At 36.5% G+C, this 18225-nt stretch overlaps 1 protein-coding gene across 1 annotated transcript in view; it reads left to right on the plus strand.

Annotated features, from left to right (window-relative positions):
• Positions 1-18225, plus strand: part of MYCBP2 (MYC binding protein 2) — a 209398-nt gene that overhangs the window by 87203 nt on the left and 103970 nt on the right. Inside the window, exons 20-30 of the mRNA XM_064447372.1 lie at positions 3298-3448; positions 6005-6122; positions 7888-8092; positions 8438-8591; positions 11070-11242; positions 12364-12489; positions 12591-12718; positions 14477-14568; positions 15624-15758; positions 15845-15928; positions 16964-17060. Coding sequence (XP_064303442.1) covers positions 3298-3448; positions 6005-6122; positions 7888-8092; positions 8438-8591; positions 11070-11242; positions 12364-12489; positions 12591-12718; positions 14477-14568; positions 15624-15758; positions 15845-15928; positions 16964-17060 — 1463 coding nt within the window. The remainder of the gene's footprint in view (positions 1-3297; positions 3449-6004; positions 6123-7887; positions 8093-8437; positions 8592-11069; positions 11243-12363; positions 12490-12590; positions 12719-14476; positions 14569-15623; positions 15759-15844; positions 15929-16963; positions 17061-18225) is intronic.

Below are 18225 nucleotides of genomic sequence, written 5' to 3' on the forward strand. Positions count from 1 at the left end.
GCCCAAAATAAGTTGATAAGCTCTTACTCTTTACTTATTCCCCGTAACCTCTGGATAAAGTATAGATACTGTTGTACTCTGTAAGTAATTTTTTAGTAATGAAGGCTTTTGTGCGTAGTTATTAGCATAGCTTTGATAAGTGAGTTTGAAATGCTTCTGTCTCTTCAATTTTCCCTACATATATGAGAGATTGACATTGAAATCTCATTAAGATTTCATTATTTCTGAAAAATACTACATGTGCAATAATTGAAATCATATGTTGTTGTAAACCTAGATCAACCTGTCTCTGTTACACCATTGGCAGTAGTCCAGTTATAAAAATATAGTTTTTATTTATTATTAATCTGGAAAATGAAGTCACTAAGCCTGGTTCTCAGCTGCATTTTGTAGACACTTACTTTGAATGTCAGCTTGAGAGTGGTATGTGCTTTCTTTGTGGTCAATGGAAATAGAGAAGTCAAGAGTGTGGAGAGCTATTTGACTAACCACCCACTACTTATCTACTTTAGGTATACTCAGTAGCTCTGTAAACTTTATCATCCTGATCTCCATTGACTACAGTGAGAGCATAGATAATTCAATACAGATGTCTTTAATGTGAAGCTCAATCTTAGCCTTAGTATCTTATCTACTCACTAAAGTAAAAAAAAAAATCAGTGTCCTGCCATAAAAGGAAATGTAATAATGTTGTTCTTTGGGCACATGCATATACCATATAACATATAAGGCAGGGAATTTTGAGTAATAGGAATCATTGAGGCTTCGTGTACATCCAGTAATGCCCAGTATCCTTATGTAAGAGGCATACAGAGTGGAGCATCCATGGCCTGTCTTCAGTTCTGTCATTTATCTTGTAACAGTGAGATGAAAATTACTGAACATCTGTCGTCCTAATCTCTTGCAAATAATTTCTTTTGTCAAGTTTCTGAAGAAATCTTCATCATCTTAAAACTTTCACTGGATTCACTAAACAAAAGGGGGAGAGGGAAGGAAGAAAGACAGTTTACTGCAAGTGTTACTTTGTATTGACTGCTGTGCCTAATGGTAGTCTCTAAATTGTTACACCTACTCAGTTTGCATTGGACTGGTGAATGCAGTCTGTGTTTCTGCCTATGGTAGAGCCATATCACAGATAAGTACTCTGGTTTTGTTTCTGGAAATTCTTGGATACTTGTTCCAAGCTACAAGTGCTTTAGCTGGCAATTCAAGCCACTACTAGAATAAGGCCAGTTTCTATCCTAAAGACTGAAGAGGTACAAAGAGCAGTGGCATTTGTACTGATAACTTACTGTCTCCTATTTCCAACTTCAGTGAAATCGCTTGGCTTTTCTGAAGGCATCGGAGCTATCTGCTATACCTGTCAGAGTTTCAGGCAGTAAACCCTACATCTGTTGCTTATTTAGACAGAAACTGGATGGAAACCAAGTGTAGTTCCAGGTGAGATCCTAGAAGAGAACATGAAACATCCTGTGCCAAAGGGTAGTGCTTGACCAGGCCTAGAAGCTGAGGAGGTACAAGTGACTTGGCACTGGCCTTTTTATCGTTCTACAACAGACCCTAGAGAGTGTCTGAAAAAAGCCTTGAAGAAGTTTGGAGTAGGTCCTGTGCATGAGAACTGGCTATAGTACTATATTGCTGTTTAGCACCATCATTCAAATGATAATTTCCTCATTGATGTACTTCTTTTTCCAGCTTTAAGTAGAGATCTGTCCTCTGTCCTCACAGTAAGGGATTCAGAGAAGGAAACAGGGAATCCTTATGCAGAGTTCCACCTCAGTTGGGACGCAGTGGTGCTCAGATGGCCAGCTCCAGCCAGGTCAGTGGTATGTCAGTCATGCAGTGTGTCACATTGCCTGTATTGACCTCAGGAAGACCATCATCTTCTGAATCCAGGAGCTGATACCCTACTGTGCTTCTGGGAGACAGAGGGGAGAATAAAAAAAGTAGTAATATTTAGGCAGCCTAGCTAGTATATCTAAATACTGGGAGCCCCTGGAAACAAGACCTGTCAGGGAAAATGCAGGAACTCTCATTTTCATCTGAGAGAACCATCTTCATTGCCAGATGAAGCAATGATGGAAGTTCCTGGGCAGCAATTGATGACTTACCCTTTCAGAGACTTCTGTCTTGCAGTATAAAGATTTAGTAGTGAGACTATATTTTCAAAAGTCTTGAAAATGCTTAAGTTTTGAATTCTATGCACCTGTCCAGACATGCCTTTCTGCTTAACTAAGGGGATTCTGGAGTCTCTATTGGAGTATGGTAAACACCAGAAATTCTTCCTCCTGATCCAGTAGGAATGGGGCATATTCCATACCCTAGAAGGACTTAAGACTTCTTTGTGCACCCAAGCAAATAAAACAGCGGATGAACAGGACAATTTTGTTCTCAATAAACCATTAACAGAACTGCAGTGGTGTGGATGAACAAGCAATATGCACAAGCTGGTGTCATTTTTTTCTCCAGCAAAGACTTCAGGCATTCATAGATGGCCATTTGAAAATGCAAGTGATCTGGTTCCTGGGAGGCCATTTTTTCCATGTCAGTATGCTGGAGCCACTAACTAGTCTGCAAAGGCTTTCTGCTGTAAGATCCCCAGTGACAGATGTTGATGAGCTATTCATGACATGAAGGATTTGTCAGTCTCTGCTTATATTCTCAAATTAGATGCTGGTGGATAGAAACTCAGTGGAAGCAAGAAATGCTTTGTGATATCTAGTCTTGGTGAAAAATAGCATGTCTTATATTCAGGTAAGCAAAGGCCTGTTTATTGCTGATGCTTGTCTCAAGAAGCTGGGACTTAAAACTCCAGGATCTTTCTACTATTGTTCAAAATTTGCTTGCATTTTGTGTACAAACTGTTGACTTCAGCAGTACATTAGCAAGTACATGATCTGGCAGTCAAGCTTCAGAAATGGAACAACTGAAGTAAGACAATCCTGATGTAATTTTGCTTCCAGAGGTTAAACAATGACGTGGAAGAAAACTGAGCAGACCTTCCATGGACAGTCAGCTATCTTGTCTTTGAAGACCAAGTGTAGAGATTATATACTGTTAGTATCTCCAGGAGGGGGGAAAAAAAAAAAGTGTTGTTTCACCTCTGTTTGACAGGACCATGTTTCTAGGTGTGTTGTCTGATTATTTTACTTCAGTGGTGCAATGCAGGTCTTATTTACATCTTTTCACCAAACTTCCAGTTACCTCTAAAATCTGAAAATCCCCTTTTATTTTTTAAATCAACTCTGCCTGCAATTGACAGAAGTTACTACTGGTTTCCTTTTACCCATTACGTAGTACCAGCCCATGGTGACCCTGAATTTACAGCACCACGGTCAGCTGCCCCCAGTGACATCTTGCCAGACCGGACAGCCAGTTGTTGCCTGGATAAGTACCACGGACAGCGATTGTTCGAACAGTTAATGCAGGACGAGTTTGCAAAGACCAGGTCTGCTCCCAGAAATGCTTACCCTTCAGGATGGAAGAGGGGTTTGGTGTGGACAGCCAAAATGCATTTGGACCTTCTGCAGGACCTGGAGTTAGCTGATGTGTGCATATCTGCTGCTTTTCATTCAGCAATCTTATATTTTCCCAAGGGATCTCGGGTTACTGTCTGTGTTGGTGTGGTTGGTCTTTTGTGATTGATCTGTGTCATAACCAGAAGCTAAATAATCTGTGAGTTTGACACTGCTGTGTCCTTCTACTCCATCCCAGAAGAATACTTCTTGCTTTCTCCCATTCAAATGGAGAAACATGGGTTGTGAAAACTTTGTTCAGAGTCTCTCAGACTTGAATGTGTCTATGCTAAGCTTTTCTGTGTTGTGTTTAAAAGGGATAGAGAAATACTCAATAGTATCACAGGCTTTAAATTCCATATGCATCAAACTGGCTTATTGTAGTTTCCCAATCCTTCATACTTTTATGAAGCGAAAACTATTTTTCTGTAATTTTACTTTATTTTTTGGCGTAGTTAAGTGTCTTAAGCTTTTTCCTACTGTAGTTGACCATTCCAAAAGCTACGTGATCTGAATGAAAGAGCTATTTAAGAGGATAACATATCTCTCTACATTAGTTGCTTGTCTGGTTTTGTGCTGCTGCTGCCAAGGGAATACATACACAGCGTTCAAATAATGTTGCTGATGGACTCAATTGGCAAAAGAGAAAGATAATAGGTTTGGTGATAATAGCTTAGCTTTTATGCATCACATAGATGAAACTCTCACTTTTTTTTTTTAAAAAAAAACATAGGATTGGTAATTCCATGCCTGCAGCTATCACAATTTTGAGGGAGAAAAAAAAAACTTCGATCAAAATATTTCCCTCTAACAGGAATGATTTTGGATTAGTTCTTAATTAAGTTTTGTTTCTGCCTCAGTGTGTTTTTGAGCCTCCTTAAAGTTAATGGGAGGCAAATGTAATGTTTCTTCTGTTTTTAAGATGTTTCATCATTGGTGCTGCTAGACTTTGCCCTGTATGTCTGTGTATAACCTTACCAGTGTCCAAACCCGTGTGCCTATAGACTAACAAAGGCTTCTAAATTTATGAAGGTCATGTTGTGCATCCTTTACCAAATTTTATGCTACCCTTCAGTCTCTCAATCTCCATTAGAGTCACCCACTGGAAGCTACATTCACCATGAAGGAGTAATTTCTTTCAATATACCTGTGTTCCCTCTCCTTCAGGTCGTCAACCTATCTTCATGCTATATTCCTCTATTCCACATTTTCGTATGTTCACATCTTCCCACCTACTCTTTCACTTTCCCCACTGAACACGTGCTGTCTGTCCTTCCTCCTACATTCTTGACTTCTGTTTTGCCTTCAATTCAGCCAAAACCAGAATGTGCACATCATTTTGCACATCAGCTGCTAAACAATCACTAGGTAACTGTGGGGTTGAAGCTTTCTCTTTTTTTTTTAATTCCAGCATAGGACAACCTGTTCTTATTTTAGATTAACCTACTTTGAAAGTGTGTGTTTGAAAGTAAGTTTAAATAGTGTTGCTGTTCTCTGGTGACAGAGTTCCCAAACAGAGTTCTTTGGGAATAACTTGTTCTTTAAGTTCACAGTCTTTCTAAGTCCACAATAAATTTGAAGTCTAGGGAGACATTCATTAGGGAAATCAAAGTCTAATACAGTTCTTGAAGGCTCCTGTTGACTTTGAGATTGAGATAAAAATGTTAGTTTTAGTAACTCAAACTTCTCTCTTTTTATCTTTTCTGCTATGCCTACTCTAAGTCATCACTTCCAAGTTTTCTTTCTTCACTTCTTGAACATACTATCGGGATTTTTTTCCTTTGTTTTTACACAAATGGGAAGTTTATTTTCTTATACCTGTCCGTATTTGGGAGGCACACGGGTTAGACTCTCAGATCTTTCTGGAAGACAGTTCTGAGCAGTTTTTTCTTTCCTGAGTCTATGAGTTTGATGGAGAGCAGTTCTTTAATGCCTTATTCTCCATTACAAAGCTGATGGAGGTGGGTAAACCTTCTCTTTCTTTTATTATTCTCTAGACAGTGATCTCAAGAGGGCCATCTCTTTTGCTTCTGGTAGTTTTACTAGGGTACCAACTGTGTAAGTCTTTGATTGCTTCATGATGCACACAGTTTGGTTTAGTGCTTAACCAGCATCCTCACTACAGAATTTTTTTACATTTACACTGCAATATATTTTATATACATATACATATATGTTAGTGTAACTACAGTAACATTAATGTAATCCTACAATGATATATTAAACTAACCATTTTTATTCTATGCTAATTTCTGAATTTGAGCGAAGAGAGGGTACTTGGTTTAGTTCCCTGCAGCAAGAGGACATAAACTTAAATATCCAGTAGTCTTTCAAACCTCTGTTCATTTAATATGTAAGATGTTGCTTGACTCTGATGCCATATAATATGTGAAGATATTTCCCAGTGATTGAAATCCTTATAATACTAATGTATGTGTTAAATGTTGCATAAACACGTATTGATACAAAATTAATTTATTTTGATATAGGGGATGTCCCACTTTGGTGCAGGCATTACCGGGTCCTAGTACACAGGTTACTGCTGGGAGCAACCACACAGCTATTCTCTTAATGGATGGCCAGGTTTTCACATTTGGAAGTTTCTCAGTAAGGAAATAATAATATTTATTAATGGGAATAAGGTAGTAGTTAATATTGTTCAAAGACCTTTCAAAACAGTTTGCTTATACTTGCTCTTATAGAACTACTCATGACTTCTGCATGTCTTTTGTGCCTGTTACACTTAAAAATGTGGCCGCTATTATTGTTGTGGTTAGAAAAGCATGATGCTAGAAATTCTTGGTGGTTTTTATGTTTTAATGAAGAAGGTGATTTAAAACTCATGATTTTATAAGTTGCACCAGTTTTCTCAAAGTCTTACTGTTGCAAGCTTGATTGCAAATAAGTATCTATTGCATATTCTTTTACCTGTCTGTCTGCATGTGTTAGGAAAAATAGATGTCCTGCTTTCTTTTGTAGAAAGCAATGAGTTGCAGAAGTTATGCTTACACTTGAGGGAAGATTATTGCTCAGTGTGACACAGCATAACTCTGGTACTCTTCTTCCATATCCACATGGTGCGTGTTCTGCTGTGTCCATGTGGAATCCATTCTTATATTCACTGAATAAGCACTTGAACATCATTTAGTTCCCCTTTGTCCTGACTTCAGGCCTTCATGCCTCCCTATCTTTGCAAATACCCCCTCACTGTAATCTCTCCAGTGTCATCTGTTGTTCATGCTTTCCCACTAATGGCCTTTTGGCAAAAGCTGGATTATAGACATTAAGCTATTTTTACATGCTTTAAAAACTGTGTAATGCCGAACATGGCAGGAGAGAAATTCTTCAAAAGAAGAACTTTTGAAATCTGTATTTTTACAAAAAAAAAACCTTCAGAAGTGAAGACTGAAATTTTTAGAATTGGGGAATCAGGTTTTGAATTAAGTGTTACACAAGATGGCACTTCCATTAGGTAATATTTTGTTGGTTTTTTCACACTTCAGGTAAGAGTTTTGGTGTCCATGTTACTGTCAAAAGTGACTTGGACATATGAAAGTTTAAGCTTTGTAGACTTGCCATGAAACTTAGCCCCTGAAGAACCAAAATCACTCTCAGAAATAGGATTTAAAAGCCTGTCTGCTGACTGAAGGTTTTTTCTTTTCCTAAAAGAAAAAAAAAATTTAGACCGTATTTAGACTACCTGCTCTATGCATCTGGTTTTAATATTGTAATGCTTGAAAGTTTATTGAAAGCCTCATAAAGTCAAGACAAGCTCAAAAGCAAGCATGTTTCTTGAAAATGTCTTCACTAAGTTTACTTACATACAGTGTTATGTAGAGAGAGAGATGATTAACATGCTGGACAGAGGGTATTTGCTGTACATATCTGTTTCTTCTCTCTTGCAATTTTAAATAAGAAGTTGCCTTGACTTCATTAGCCTGCAGTGAATTTGCTTTGCCTGAGTGAGGCAGATGGAGCCTGATATGTAGATTCCCCCCCACCTCCCGTTAATTCATTCCTTATTTAGCACTATAGTTACTTGGATATTGAGTACTGAAAGAGAAAAATGCTTTTATATCTGACTCTGAAGATGGAAAGGAGGGTTATCCATCATGGAGAATTTGAATTACATTTAAAAAAAAAAGAGTTCATTCAAAAACCTAACTAAATAGGGAGCACAGTATCTGTTAATAACTTGTTCCTTGTATTTAAACATGTAACGCTTCACTTAGAGCAGCCATTGCTTTTTGAAGGTAATGTTGTGGTAAGCTATCTCTTCCAGATTACTAATTTTGTATGTTGAAACTATCCAAGTAACTTGTTCATCTTTGAGACTTACTGTTAATTACTAATTCTTGCATTCTCTCTATAGAAAGGTCAGCTTGGTAGACCAATTCTGGATATGCCCTACTGGAATGCAAAACCAGCACCTATGCCTAATATAGGCTCTAAATATGGACGCAAAGCAACATGGATTGGAGCGAGTGGAGACCAGACTTTTCTCCGGATCGACGAAGCTCTCATTAATTCTCATGTGCTTGCTACATCAGAGATATTTGCAAGCAGGCATATAATAGGCAAGAACTCTTCTAGAATATTTTAAATACTTACAGAAGTATTGGAGAAAAAGAGCTTTTGTCACAGAAACAATAGAGCAGCAAGTCAAAAATGTGAATGGAGGGAGTTAAAATATATTGACTTTTTAGTTATACTGCACATGATGATTCTTTAGAAATGTAATTTTATGAAAAACAGGGATGTAAAAGTCTGAACTTTTCTTGCACTTAAATCCTACTACGGTTTATTTTTTGATGTAGCAGTATATCTATTCATCCCTACTACATTAATGCTTCATGCATAGAAAATGCCACATAATGAGTGGAGTCTTCATGATTTTCTGCTCTTTTTGCTCCCTGATCTAGGTTTGGTACCAGCTTCAATATCAGAACCTCCTCCTTTTAAGTGTCTTCTGATAAACAAAGTAGATGGCAGTTGCAAAACATTCAATGATTCTGAGCAGGAAGACCTTCAAGGTTCTGGTGTGTGTCTGGATCCTGTCTATGATGTTATTTGGAGGCAAGTGTGGATTATAGCTATTAAAGTCATAGTATAGAAATCCTTTTAAAAATATTTTGGGAGGCTGGAGATGTGATTATGCTCATTTCCCTACTACATGGAAGACGAAACATTTTTTTAAAACTTATCTTTTTTTTCCACGATTTCGGATGATTTGTTCAAGTAAGCCCCAAACAAACATCTTCTCTTGCCTGATTTTTTTTTTATTTCTTTTCTTTTTTGCATCATTCTCATTCCAGTCTCATGATGTTTGGGGGACCCCAATCCTTGCCACCTATTTACTCTTTTTATTCTTCCCTTACTTCCCTCCATCTATTTAACACTTTACTGAATATTGTGATTTTCTTGCCATACACAGCTTCCACAACCTTGTGTCTTAAATCTTCATCCTTCTCTAAGGCATTAGTGATTAAGACTTGAATAGGAGAAGGGATGGAGTGATGATACTTTTTTCAGTTCTGACACTTCGAGAGGTCAAAATAAAGATAATTACTTAGATGGCATACACGTTCAAATTACGGTTGATTTATTTCAGTCTTTGGGGATGGTTGCTTCCAGTGGAGTCTTTCAGCAGGTGTAGATCATAAGCCCTTGTTCCAAAACAGAATCATAACATTGATTTCTTCTATAATGATTTAAAAGCTATGTTAGCCAGGAATTGGAAGAGAAATTTGGACTGTCATCTGAGTGCAAGTGATAGATGATGCTTAAACTGTTTGAAGACTTAGGCAAAACAAGAATAGCAGCTTACAGGTAGAATAAAGCGGGGAACCAGCTAGCCTGCATTCATCTGGGAAAGATAATGTCATGTAGGAACATATTTTCAGAAGATCACTGAGTCCATAGGCTGCTTGCATCCTACTTTGGATGTTCATCCAAAATTGAGTTTCAAGAACTTAATAGCCACTTAACACTGGAGTATGCATATTTGCTAGGCATGTTCTTTTATGACCTCTGAGGTTGTTTGGATGGCTGTAGTCCTGCATTATGCATGTCCCCAGGATCGTTTGAATCTCATCAGCTAGCTACCAGTTCTTACTTAAATTATGCTGAGATTTGAAATAAGGAAGAGTAGCACCCACATCCCTTAAAGCTCTCGGTCATGATATTATTAGTGTGATTAAAGCACACTGAAAGACTCAATTTACAAAAAATGCAGTTTTTGATGGCCATGGGAAAGCAGCAAGTTTCAGGGGAGGTGATGACACTCAACCTGATTTAACACACCAGAATGGTTATTCAGCTTGAGAAAGTTCAAAGTCACATGTTAAAGATATTATTATGGATAAACATGGTTTGAGGTGTTACATTGTCTTGCAAAATTTTGGGCACTATACATGTAAATCTAGATCTTAAATACTTAACTGAAGAGTGGATTCTTGGAGTCTGTGCACATTTATTTCTGTGTTATATCCCATTCTTGTTTAGTAGAAAATATCAAAACAGTGTAAGGAAGAGACATGTTAATGAATATGCTTATTAGTAGTGAAATATTTTGTATATTATTATTCCTGGGCATTTTTATTCATGCCTATTTAAATGAAGGGTGCTGTTTCTGTGTTCAGAGGGACAGCGTAGTTGATTACATGGATTTTTAAGATTTCACAGCTTTGACTTTGTAAGTTAGTGGTGAAATTCAAGTGGATAAATTCTTCCGCGTGTGTGTGTATCAACTTGCACATTGCTAATTCGTTGAAATCCTGAATACATATGGTGTCTTATAATATTTTAGTTAAAACAATTTCTTTGTCTGTCAGACCACCTTAGCCCCATTTGGATTTTTTAGAACAGTGTGCCAAGTCAAAATTCTTTTCATGCTTATTCAGAACACTTCCATGGGCCTATGTCTTCTAACTGTTTCTTCCTTTTACATAGTGATATCAAAGACTTATTTTTATTATTATTATTATTTTATTTTTCTCCATGTTAATCTATAGTATAGAAAGTCTTTGTATTCCCTTATTTATGCTGCCCTTTTGTATAATCCCTTAAATACTCCTAAGGTGATGTTATCCATTTTAAAAAGCCCAAACAAAAATCATTGGAATTCTCAAGTTCTTTTTACTCTTAATTGAAGGTGAGTAACCCTTTTACTTTCACTTGGCATCTTTATCATTTTTGAGCACATCTGCCATTATATCTAGTACTTTGCTGGTTACTTCTTTCTTCTTAATAGATTATGCTGTTTTAATATTTATTGGCATTGAAAATTGTTTTACATTTTCTGAAATTTATAAATCCATAATACAACTGTTTGACTTGACGTACAATAAGAATGTTTTTGTGTCTTTCTATTTGGTAGTGTGTTAAGCTAGTAAAGTTTATATGTGTTTGGTGTAATGATGTTCAATTTTAAGAGTTTGTATTAGCAGATCTACATTTTACATTAAGTAGCTTATCAAATTTAATTATCAGTTAGGTTTTTGTATTATTTTAGTAGGTGAAAGGTTTTTTTTACTCTGTTTTGTCTTGCTCTAGGTTTCGACCAAATGCTAGGGAACTGTGGAGTTACAATGCAGTAGTTGCCGATTCCAGACTTCCCTCAGCTCCAGACATGCAATCCCGGTGTAGTATTTTGAGTCCAGAACTTGCTCTACCAACAGGTTCCAAAGCTCTAACCACCAGATCTCATGCAGCTTTGCACATTCTAGGTATACATTTATAGTTGATGAGTCAGAAGCTTAGATGAAATAAAGGACCATCACTTAATGTATAACTGAATTGTAATCTAACAGCTTTCTGACTTTTTTGAGTTCAAATTTTACTTTGTAATCTTTCACCATTGCTCTTAGCATGATCTGGCTGATATGCATTAATTTTAATCAAAATAGTTATCTTCTGCCATCTTAATGATGCTAGAGGATTTTAGAGTTCTGATGGAACCTGCTACTAGAGGTCAGAATAAAGTAAAAGACCTTTCTAGATTATGTTTTTGGACAGTGTGCGGAATAAAGTCAGTATTATTCAGTTAACCTGGGGTCTCCAAAAGACAGGAAAAAAGTGCTCTTAAACTCTTTATTTTAAAGTAAATGCAATATCTAAAATTATAATTTAGTCTTTGCAGTTTTGTATAATGGGTCACTAAGAGTAATATGATTTCCTTTTGTAGTTTAAAAAGGCTACCAGAACAAAAAATAATCCCACTGTGTTCATGTATAAACTGGTCATATGCAACATACCCCAGCATACCCAGTGCGTAAAGGCACAGCTTTGGAAGTTATTTTAGCTCACTTGCTGATTGTGAAGAGCAATCAGTTCTTTGTCCTGCCCCTTTCGTTGTGTGTTAGAGATCTGATAAATTTTAACTTGAACAGAACTTTTTTGTGTCTGAGTCAGAGCAAGGTGTGTTAGGTACCCATGTATATGAAACAAAATGCCTTTTCTGAAGACTCTCAGATCTGCCCATAATTCAGTTACTACTTAACTCTTTTTTTGGTAATAAGGGAAATGTAAAAAGGAAAAAAAACAGTGCGGATGTTGCTGGCAATTTATTTACCATTGGAAACGTTGCAAAGTAGACTTAATCAGGCTTCCTGTTATTCTGGAAAATGAATAAATTAAAAGAAATCAATTTTCAGTGATGAACCTTGAGATTCTACAGCGGTGACCCCTGACCTAATGGAAGCTATAATGATATTCAGTAGCATATATGTAGTTTAGGGACAAAACAGTTAGGTTGCTTTGATCTTTTTAACTAGTATTCATTTCCATTTCACTGATTATAATCAACAGTAAGAAGTTTTGAGTTGTTCTTGGTTTTGCTTTCTTTTAGGTTGTCTTGATACTTTGGCTGCTATGCAGGACTTAAAAATGGGCGTAGCAAATACAGAAGAGGAAACTCAAGCAGTAATGAAAGTTTATTCTAAAGAAGACTATAGCGTTGTTAACAGATTTGAAAGTATGTACACAGTAAAATTTTATAGCACAAGCTGATCAAGCTTGTGGAATAAAAGGCTAAGATAAATTAACTGTATTTTTGTTGGTTTTTTTTTTCTGCAGGTCATGGAGGTGGCTGGGGTTATTCAGCTCACTCGGTAGAAGCTATCCGTTTCTGTGCTGATACGGATATTTTGTTAGGTGGTCTTGGCCTTTTTGGAGGAAGGGGTGAATACACTGCTAAAATAAAGGTAAGTTTTTTGGTTTTGTTTTAAACAACATAGTGTTTCAAAATCAGGACTTTAGAAATGCCACCTAAAACCATGATTAGTTTTATTTTGTGATGAATGACTGCTTTACTGTATATTAAAAGCATTAGTAGTAGAACCGGAAGAAGGCTTCTCAGCGAGAAGTAATGAACCATATGCAGGTAAGATGGGCGAAGTAGAGCTCTGAGTATTACTCTTCTTAATTGGCAGTGGTCGGCCCGTTCTTACCTTCACTAACTGCTATGCCGTCTTGCAGGTGTCTTGAGCAGATATGGCAGTGGGTAGAATGGTTCTGTGATCTATTTACACAAAGCTCAGAGGCCTACCTGCAGAAAATTGGTGTTGTGGGCTTCAAGTTAGAATCATGTCCTATGTTGGAATACATGAGGGACTGCTTCTCAGAAACAGAAAAAGAGTGCTTATCAGTAGCTGGAATTCCTTTGGTGCCAGCTTGGCCATTGCTTCCCACCGTCCCTGCACTTCTTTCTCAGACTGCTCTCTGGAGAGCTGCTCAGCTGAGATTCTTCAACTGAGAGTGAATGACACCAAACGTACTTAACTCTGCTTTGTGCCAAACGTGAGGACAGTTAGGGCTGGAGCACGTGCACTGATATAAAATGAATAAATAAACCTTGCTTTGGATATAAAAACTCACATAAACACACAGTGTGATGATAGAGTTCTGGTTTCTGATAAGTAGCTTCTGTTCCTGCATTTAATAAGAATTGGAGAAACTCCCTGAAAGACATCGTTAAGGATGGATCTAGTATCTGTCTGAGATTTATATTAGATGTCTATATTTTGAATGTTATTGTTGTTACTTGTTGTTTACTGGATTATTGAGTTTTCTTTTTTCTGTTTTCAGGTGAGTAGGTATTAAAGTTTGTTTTAGGGAAATGGATGGCATATGCTTAGCAGTAAAATTTGTGTAAGACAACAGGAGAGCCAAAATAAGTAGTTGTACTTTATTCTAAATTAACACAATGACTCAGAATTGCAAATGGTTGAGGAAAGCCAAGAAACTTGACAAAAAAAAAAAGCATGACTAATGCTTAAATACTAAAAGTAGTAACCCAATGAAAGCACTCCAGTATTATTTTTTTCAATTTGTTTCTGGCTGTCTAGGATTAGCTTATAGCCAAGATAAGATTTGTCAGTCCTACCAGAGGTGAACTGCGTATTAAATAGGTGTTTGCAAGAGAAGTCATAGACATGTATTGTGGTCCTTTTTTAAACTGATCAAAATGTAGAAGTGATTTTTGACTGAGAAACCCAAGTCCTTTTGAAAAAGGTATCATCTTTTGTCCTATTCACCAGCTCTTTATGACACTTATTGACTAGCTCTGCTAAACAGTCAAGTTGTCCCTGTCCAGAGAGCTTGAGTATATCTTCAGTGCGTTTCAATCTGTGATGGAAAGCCTGCGCATTCTGCGCAGCTTTGCCTTTTTTAGATGCTCTGCCTTTGGCTTGCCTGCAAGATTTAGGGAGTTTCTTCACTTCAGAATATATCTGGGCGTAAGGCTGGGAGGTCACTGTCAACTGCTATTTTTTAAAAGCTGATGATATTACAGAATCCTCACTTCCAGGTGGGAATTTGCTGTCAGTGATAGTAACTAGCAGTTACTTTTGGGAAGGGGAAAGAATAGCAGTAGACCGTTTTCCAGAATGCCAGACAGGAAAAAGTGGTATTATGAAGTTTCTAATATCTAAAACTTTTTACATTTTTTCGGACTCCACCAGCTGTTTGAATTGGGTCCAGATGGGGGAGACCATGAGACTGATGGAGACCTTCTTGCTGAAACAGATGTCTTAGCGTATGATTGTGCTGCTAGGTAAGATGTTTTCCTTACCTAATTCTACCTACTTCTTGATCTTTATGTTTACCTTCTTCATACACGTTTTAAAATAATTTTAATATCAACAGAGATGATCTACATTATTAGAAGTTTGTAGCAAGTAATGTAAAACTTCACACCTTAAGGTGTGTTGGGTAAAGTAGTAAAACACCAAATATTTCGCCAAGACATTATGGTACTAAATTAAAAGAAGGAAAAATCATCTCACGCTTGCTTTTGTATAAATCAAAGTCAAATCCCATATTCCTGCGACAAGAAGACAAGACAAACAAGATGTTACAGCAGCTCTTTTGAATAATTCTATCGAAAGGATGTTTTCGAGCATAAATGGGTATTTGCATTCAACAACTTGTTATTAAACTTATTGCAATATGAAATTATCGTAGCCAAAAGAATGGTTATTGTGCTTCAGCTCATTAGAATACAAGCAGTTACTGCTTGAAAGATTTTGTGCATATGGATGGGGTTAGCCATGTTTTAGCTGCTTTTTCGTTCATTCTTATGAAATAATTTAACATTGAAATCATCCGTGACCAGTTCTTTTAGGTTTAATTCGTGTGTGTCAATGACCATAGATATATATTCTATTACTTTCTTAAATATTCTTGTGTAATTCCTAAGAATTTATTTATAAGCTCTTGTCACTTACAAAAATTTACCTAGAATTTCCTGAAACAAAAGAATATAATTAATACTTTACTTGCAGTATTAGGTATTAAATGTAATTGGGTTTGTGTGTTAATTTAACTTAATCTCTCCTTACTCTGTTTGGCATTTGATATCTGATGGTTTCAAAATGCAAGATCAAGTTAGATTTAGGCATTTGTATGTCCTTCTGAATTATTTTTTTTTTTAATTACTACAATATTTTTTCAATGAAATACTTCAGAAGTGCTCAAGACAAATAGATACCTGAGATTAATAACTTTAATTCCATTAATTTTCAATTTTCTTTCATAAGCAGGGTGTAATTTGTTAAAGATAAATCTAAAAACTAATTCACATATCTCTTTCAAAATTTATTCTCCCAGAGAGAAGTATGCAATGATGTTTGATGAGCCAGTACTCCTACAAGCTGGCTGGTGGTATGTAGCCTGGGCAAGAGTGTCAGGACCTAGCAGTGATTGTGGATCTCACGGACAGGCCTCTATTACTACAGATGATGGGTATTTTTTTTTCTCTGTGTTTTTTTTTAAATGCGAAAGAAGAGATTAATATTGCTTGAATAATAATTGGATTATTTATCTTTCAGTGTTGTATTTCAGTTTAAAAGTTCCAAGAAATCAAATAATGGTACAGATGTTAATGCAGGACAGATCCCGCAGTTACTATACAGGTAATATTTTGGCCTCTATTTAGAACCGTTTACTGACGTGTGTTTTTAAACAGAGACCTTGTTAAAGTAAGCATATGCTTCATGAAATTATTATTGTATTAAGCTAAAGAAATCAGTATCTGAACAATCAAACCCAGAAAAAAACACACACAAAAAAATAAAACAAACAAGCACCCAGAAACTAAAAATAAAAAAATTAGATGTGCTTTACAATGTTTCCATAAATTAATCCTATGATAAGTGTTATGCAGCTGTTCTAAAAAGCAAGAACTCTTTCACTGTATCGCCGATATATTTTTTCAGATTTCCTCTGATATATACAGGACCTAATTTTTATATTTTATGTAGATATATCTTCCCCCCTGCCCCCATGCTGATTCTGAAACTTGGAATTTCTTCATACCAGTTCTCTTGCTATGTCCTTTCTAAGCATGTCCTTTTCAGGGTCCCTTATCAGAACAGCTCACTTTTGCAGGTAAGCTTTGTGTCCTTGACCCCTATCTCTCCAGAGGAAGGTTTTGTTTTGACTGATGCATGTGGAGTCCTGGCATAACCTGTTAGGTGCTTGGGTGATTTCTGTGGAGAGATGGTTGTAGCCAAAGACAAACAAGCCTTGGGGCTTCTAAAGGAAGGATACGGCTAAAGAGCCATGAGTGGCACAAAGGGAAAGGTGCTGCAGTTAGAGGTGCTGCTTGTAGTTTTTACCTCTGCGCGTATATTACCTCCACAAAACTAGTGTTCTTTAAGGTATAACATTTCTAGTCTTAATGTCATATGAAGAAATATAGTAAATACTTGTAATATTTTCATATGTAATTGGATCTTGACTTCATTATCAATTGTCACAATTCTGCCAGTTGACACGAATTCAAGATATTTGATTACTGGTCTAGAATGATTAAGAACTGGAAGAGATTATGCTGAAATGGAACATTTTTTTGATAATTAAACTTTTCTTCCATTTGTCCACTTGAACAAGACAAACAGTAAAAACTTGTTGCAGATTTCAAGTCAGTTCTTAAATTGTTCTTCCAGGCTGCCAACAAGTGATGGCAGTGCGTCCAAAGGAAAGCAGCAAACCAGTGAACCTGTGCATATTTTAAAGAGATCTTTTGCCAGAACTGTCTCTGTGGTGAGTATTATCAGGAATCTTCTGTTTCCTGCAAGTTCGTTCTCATGTAGAAAATTGAAAGATGTACCTGCGGAAATAATTAATGATTTTCTCTATTTGCTGTATCAAGCAGAAGTTAGGTGCACTAGTGTATAGAACATTGTGGGTTTTTTTTCTTTTTCTGAAGATTTCAGGTGTAACTTAAATCTAAGCGAAGCTTGGTATTGACCTGAGGATGAGAGCCTAGAAAAGTATTTTTTTACAAGGTTTAGTTTACTTTTTATGTGTAAGCTACTTAGTTCTGGGGGAGATTTGGGGTGGTGTGGGGTTGAGTTCATATTTACTGTTGTATTCAATGTACAAGACTTACTCCATGCCAAGGAATTAATATTAGCAGTCTTTTCAGAGTTTTGAGGGAGCTTTACTATATGCTCTCTTCCATGGCTTTTAAATCGTTGTCGTTAATTGGTGAGATTAATCTTCCTCTTGGACGCATTCCAATATACATTGCGGAACAGACAGCATTTAAATAAACTTTGATAAGCTGAGGTAAGGAGTATTCATAGGCACAGTAAACTGCAGCTATCAATGGAAGATAGTCTGCAGTCCTTTGCCAACAGCAGGTGGTTAGTCAAATTTAGAGGAATACTGCATTAAGTTGAAATGCAATATTATAATGCAGGATAAGACCAATTCCATCTTTGTTTTTGAAGTACAGTCCCTTCCTTATCAGTTACAAGAAGTGATTATTTGATTTTTTCAGTTCCATCCTCGTTTATATTTTATACTGCATTACGTGTGCTGTCAGTATTCTCAGCTGATAATTACAATTAAGTTATTGCCTCCATATGGACACTCAGTGCAATTTTTTTAACCAGCTTGCTTTCTCTCATTTATATATTCTTAATTTCTTCAGTATTCTGGAATGATCAGGACAATCTTTTCCTGTTCACATTTCTTCTAGGAATGTATTATCTACATGATTTGCATTTTTAGTAATCATGTTATCAACATATTAATAGCTACTCTTAATACATATTTGCTTAAAAATATTTGCATTAAGCTATGAACTCCTATGGCTTGTAGTACTTCGCTGTGTATCCTCCCTCTTCATTATGTTGCTGCTGTGATCCCTCACCATAGATCTGAACTGGGGTAAGAGGAGAGTTTTGGCCTTCTGGAGTGT

Source organism: Phalacrocorax carbo, chromosome 1 (assembly GCF_963921805.1).
Source record: "Phalacrocorax carbo chromosome 1, bPhaCar2.1, whole genome shotgun sequence".
NCBI lineage: Eukaryota > Metazoa > Chordata > Aves > Suliformes > Phalacrocoracidae > Phalacrocorax > Phalacrocorax carbo.